The 5,646-nt window shown below is 38.9% G+C and overlaps 1 protein-coding gene across 1 annotated transcript in view; it reads right to left on the bottom strand.

Moving 5' to 3' along the window:
- Positions 1-137, bottom strand: part of unc79 (unc-79 homolog, NALCN channel complex subunit) — a gene marked incomplete at both ends in the record, with an annotated part of 35,031 nt that extends 34,894 nt beyond the window's left edge. Inside the window, one exon of the mRNA XM_080042090.1 lies at positions 116-137. Within this exon, the coding sequence (XP_079898216.1) occupies positions 116-137 (22 nt within the window). The remainder of the gene's footprint in view (positions 1-115) is intronic.
- Between the last annotated feature and the right edge of the window lie 5,509 nt (positions 138-5,646).

The raw sequence follows: 5,646 nt of genomic DNA, 5'->3' as shown, positions 1-5,646 counted from the left end.
AGGACAGCTCCCCTCATTCGCTTTCTTTGGTTGAATTTTTTTTTCCAATCACAATTCCAGTTTTCAAACCCCCAATGGCAGGAAGAGAAAAAAACACACACACAGTCGTACTTACATTGCTCTGCCTTCGTAGACATCTCGCAGACACTTGGGGAAACATAAAACCAACAGTGTCAATTGTTTTAGTAGCTTTTGTTTTTCCTCGCCGGCGCTGTGTTTCCCTCGGTTGTGAAAAAGTGAACCTACCCCCCGTTGCAGCCCAGGCTCGGCTTGATTGTACCACTCTGCGCGATGGATTCATACGCTGTGGCTTTTCTCTCCTATTTTAAAAAGCGGTAGTGCGGACGTTTTTAGGAGCTTTCAGCAGAATTAAAAACGAAGACCCAATTATTATTATTTCTTATGGTAAAAATGGTATCCTTTCGTGGCAGGAGAGGAATAGAGATATACATCTGCCACAGCTTACCTTTCCAAATGGACTGATCCGCCTTTGACAAATTGTCATTCAAGAAATCAAGCGACCCTATCAGTCCTCTTTGGACTGATTATAGGGAGGGCAAACACCAAGCACCAAAGTGTATTTACCTGGATGTTCCTGCGCATTGTGTATGTGTGCTGCATATAAAAAGGATTAACATGCAACAAATGGTTGTCACATCGTCTAAATAATAAACCATGACGTGTCCTGGAGGGAAATTATTCTATCTGAACATCATTTTTCTTTTAAAGATGCTACGAGGAACTTTTAAATATTTGCGAAACAGTCTAATTGTTCCTCTGATTATCATACAACAGCAAACGAGACCATCAGTGCAAAGAATGCAATTTTTATATAGTTTTTCTGAATGCCTTTGTAATGGGTACGCTCACCCGGAACCACGGCATGCGTAGTAAAAACATAACCACTTTTGTCCAAAGGGGGTGCAAGAATTAACAAAAACTGAAAGTTCCTAGGAGCACCTTTAATGTTTTATAGAATGTAGCCTAGTTTGTGATTGGAAATATTATTTCGTTTTTGTAACAAACAACAGGCTACTTGTCTGTAATTAGGCTAATATTAATTCCCATTATCATCTGAGGGCCTTACACAGTAAATAATCATTAAGTCACCCCTTTTGAATAAATATACTTATATGGGCTACAATTCTTTAAAGGTGGAGTCAGCGATTCTGAATAGGTTTGTTCTCAAAATCTCTTTTTGTTAAAATCAGTGAATATCTCCTCACAATTTGCTACCTCCTGTCAGTACCGTGTTTGGGCTGAAACAAAAGCTGGTGTTAATAGACAACTCTGTAAATGGGCAGGGTATGAAAACATAGGGGGCACACCATAGGTAGCAACATGCCCAGTATTAACACTGGATTTATTTTCAGTGCACACACAGTGGAGAGGTAGCAGACTGTTAGGAAATATTCACTGATTTTGACACAAAGTGATTTTGACAACAAATGTATTAACTTCCCCTTTAATGCATGAAAAAAAAATCAGGCGCTGAAGCACTGACAGACCCTTCCCATTAATTCACCTTTGTTAAACAAAATCAGAATAAGTGTTTTATAATAATACACTCCACAGCAAAGATCGTGTCAAAGTCTTGATTTGGGGGAAACAGTTTAATCATGCTTAGACCTATCAAACATACACAGCGGAATAATTCGTACACTCACACACACTGACAAGGCATGTTTTTTTATCTTCCTGAATGCAGAGTTTTTGTTGTGCAGAAGTCAGGGCTCTGGAGCCGATCTCTGCCGGTACTCTGGGATGTGATGCATGATCCATCCAGCCGGGGCCAGGAGAGTCACAGCAAACACACACATGGCAAAGACTGTTTGCTGTAAGTAAAGAAAAGTCCAAGAGAAAATTAACATAAAAAGTTGAATCAATAGACAATGTGCTTTTCAAAGTTGTTATTGAAATGATTGCACATTTTGAAGCATTGTATTCCAGCTCTCCCAAATCTCTCCTGTCAACAGACACAAGTTGGATGACAGAGGATTGAACACCTGTGTCCACAATAGAGAGTTCCTTACATAGTGACTCATGATATAAATGTAACCCCTACCCACCATGTTATCCCCTTTGTCCCTCTGCACTTTGGTATTCCTAACCTGAGCCAGGATTTGCAAAAAAAAAGCTCCTGTGCATCCTCCCTGAGGATAGATCAACAGATTTATATCGGAATAAACACCAGCGGCTATGTTGCAGTTCCATCATGGCATGCCCTTTCCAGCAGGCAGAGCTTTAATTTGACTTTTGGATAAGAAATTAATCAAACGTCTCTCTCCCATTCTGCAGGCTGGGAAACACAGCTTGCATGAATCCCTCTCATTAAGGGGGAACAGGGGATGTATCACATATACTGACTGCCCAAAATTGACCTTATTGCACTGCTTTTATAATTTGTGTGCCAACATTGTCTTAATAATATGATTAATTCTTGTTTAGCACCTTAAGTAAGTACAAGTCAAAACATGGCTAGCAGTTGTACAGGCTATACATTTTGATACAGCAGGCAAATAAGCTCTGTCCATTCAACTTACTGCCGTACAACAATTACTAACAAAGATATTCAGTCGTACCACTGGCCTGATGTTGTCCTTGGGTGGCCTGCTGGAGATGGTTGACCTGGGATTTGGCTGAGCGGCTTCTATCAACCTGGACCGGGTCGGTGTGGGTCTCCTAAGGGCCGAGAACATCTTTCTGCTCAAGGAATTCCTCTCCTCTACTGTGTGGAAATGTTTCTGTGGAAAGTTATCTTCGTATCCTGTTAGATCCACACAGACAGTCGCTACTTTCATCTGATTCCCATCACTGTCCCTGGGAGGAGTGTCTTCCATGGGCCAAAGAAGGTCATGTAAACATTTGGACAAAGTTCTCATCAGGATAAGAAATCTGGCCTCATCTGTGAGACTGCAGGTCAAAATGAATATGAATATAAACATTTCTTGTTGTCACTTAATAGTGATTCTACATTAAAATAAAGCTCTCGACAGCAATTTTATTTAAAAGCCTGAGTAGTAGCCTACTTCTGTTTCTAACATGTTTCAGAGACAATATTTACTCAAAACTTTACTTTTAATGTGCAGCTTATGTTTACCAAGTACTCAATATATGCTTCCAAAAGATAAGAGGACCATTTTGATGTAGATGTATCAATATTTAGTATGAAGAAACAGCTTTCGACAACTGAACTATATGAATGACGCTTATATCATGAAGAAATATTCACATTTTATTTTTTACTCAAATTTTTTAAAGTAATAGGGGAGAGTGGCCTAAGTTGTGCATTTTGGAAGTTGTGCCACCCCTTGTTTCTAGAAAACCATGGAAGAAATTGGAAATGTGACCACATATTTAAGAAGAGCCATCCATTTGACTTATCCTGTAAAGAAGGGAGACACAAGGAATAATATATAAGCACATTTAAGCTCAAAAACTGTGTTTTGCCTTTCAAAGTAAAATTTCCATGATCAAGGTTTTTTGATTATTGTGTCTGAACAATTATAGACAAGTTTGAAAACATTTGACACATGTTTTAGTGCTTTAGTATGCTACACTTTGTGTCTATACAGTTAGCACGATGTCAGCCCTAAATTGCTGCATCATGCTTATTATCCAAAATTCTGGGGTGGGGGTGATTTGTGCCAAAGGGCCTAGGTGAGTTATAAGTAAGTAAGTAAGTAAAATGTATTTATAAAAGCACATTTATGACAGTTTGCACTGTCCAAAGTGCTGTACATAGTGCATTCAGTAGATAAACAATGAAGGTAAAATAACAATAACCAAAATAAAAGACGTAAAGCCCATACATCCACATAAACAGATAGTAGTGCAGAGGTAAGATAGTTAATGGGGAGGAAACACCAGGGTGTACATATGGGTTTTGAGCCTTGATTTAAAAGCAGAAATGTAGGGGGAATCACATTTGTCAGGTGGCAGTTGGTTCCACAAGCACGGAGCAACTAGTGCAAAGTACATTTCTGAGAGTTGTGCCAGTGGCATGGCTGTATACGCTGGTCACCAAAAGAAAGTGATTGTCTACAGTAGCTCAGAAGAGAGTGACATCTCAATTCCACTTAACGACACCACTGATGAGAGTTCAGATGGCCAGAAAGATGATGATGGTGACTTTGTCATTGTGAGCTTTGCAGGTAAAACCATTAGATCTGCTAGGCCTTGTTTAAGAAAATTGTCCTTCAATCTTTGTCAACTATTTATTTTATTTACTTTAAATAAACCTTAAATAAGTGATTGTCTAATGGATTTGTCTTGCATTACAGTTTATGAGATGTATAGCAATGGCACAATTTACCCCATGGTATTCTCTCCAACCGCACAACTTACACCACACCGGGGGCAAGTTGTGCAACAAGACAACTTTTTTTCCGAAAGCTATATTTCTTCAACAGTTTATTCCAGATCCAAAGTTTTTATTGCCAGGGATGCACAACACCCTGAAATATATGTACATATTTGAATTGGAGACTTTACTGTCAAGGCCTCACCTTAAAGTCACTTTGAGTGAAAAGTTGCACAACTTAGGCCACTCTCCCCATGATACTTATTATCTGATGTAAAAAAAAACATTGCATAAACAACATTTGGATTTATTTGGTTTGGTAGGAGTCCTGTTGTTTGTTTGTCTTTTGTTTTCAGATAGGCTACTTATTCAGTGTCATTCCACTTTTATGTTATAATGTCTCGGGGCCTTTTGACTACATACATTTGTGGATTCAGTTTAAAGCAAAACTGAACAAATTACCTTGGAGTCTATTGGTTATTATTGAAAAGAAAAGCATTATTGAAAGTTGTGAGCCAATGAGACTTTGGACAAAAATTAGATGTATGGTGTCGCCCTCAAGTGGTTGCACAGAGAACGTCAATCTGATGAGGTGCATCAAAACGTTAGACCTAAATCATAGTCATAATGGTAAATTATGACCTCAATGAAATAGCCAAATTGCGTAGGCCTAGTTTAATTGAGGAACCCCCACACGGCATTAAATTAGCCTACAAAAAATATTATAAGCCCAATATAATAGCGTACCATAGGCCTGATATTACCACAGCTGCATAGGGTAGGCTAACTAAATAGGCTTATCAATAGTTCGTAGAAAGTACATCATTAGCGTAGGCTACATCATGGTAATCTCACGTCTGAGAGGGAATAATATTTTAAAGGAAAATGTAAAGGAAGATTGATAAAGTAGGATACGCCTTTGTAGGCCTACATGAACATATAGTCCACAGTCCCGCCCACTGCCACACATAAACCGCTAGAGGGCGATCGCAAATTGGTTATTTCACAAGCTGCTGTGAGTACTGACGGGCCCTTTTACCAGTCAGCGTACATCATAGCATGTCAAGATAACTAAAATACAGGAAACAAGGTTATTTTGCTTAGAAACTAGAATGTCCAACATAGGCGCAGCATGGCATGCCTGCAGTTAAATACCATTACGGATGTTTCAATGATTTTCCCAAAAGCTCTTAGAATACCAACCACCCTGATGTAAACTTGTTTATGGGACACATATTCAACTGTCCAAATGCGTAATCATTATATTGTGATGCTTTATTTTGAAATTCATCACCGGAAGCAAATGTTCGTAATATGTCTCACTTTAAAGGGGTTTCGTTGGG

Source organism: Ammodytes marinus, assembly GCF_949987685.1.
Source record: "Ammodytes marinus genome assembly, chromosome: 15".
Taxonomy (NCBI): Eukaryota; Metazoa; Chordata; class Actinopteri; order Uranoscopiformes; family Ammodytidae; genus Ammodytes; species Ammodytes marinus.
The sequence above is the reverse complement of the archived record's forward strand: the minus strand, read 5'-3'. Positions and strand labels throughout refer to the sequence as shown.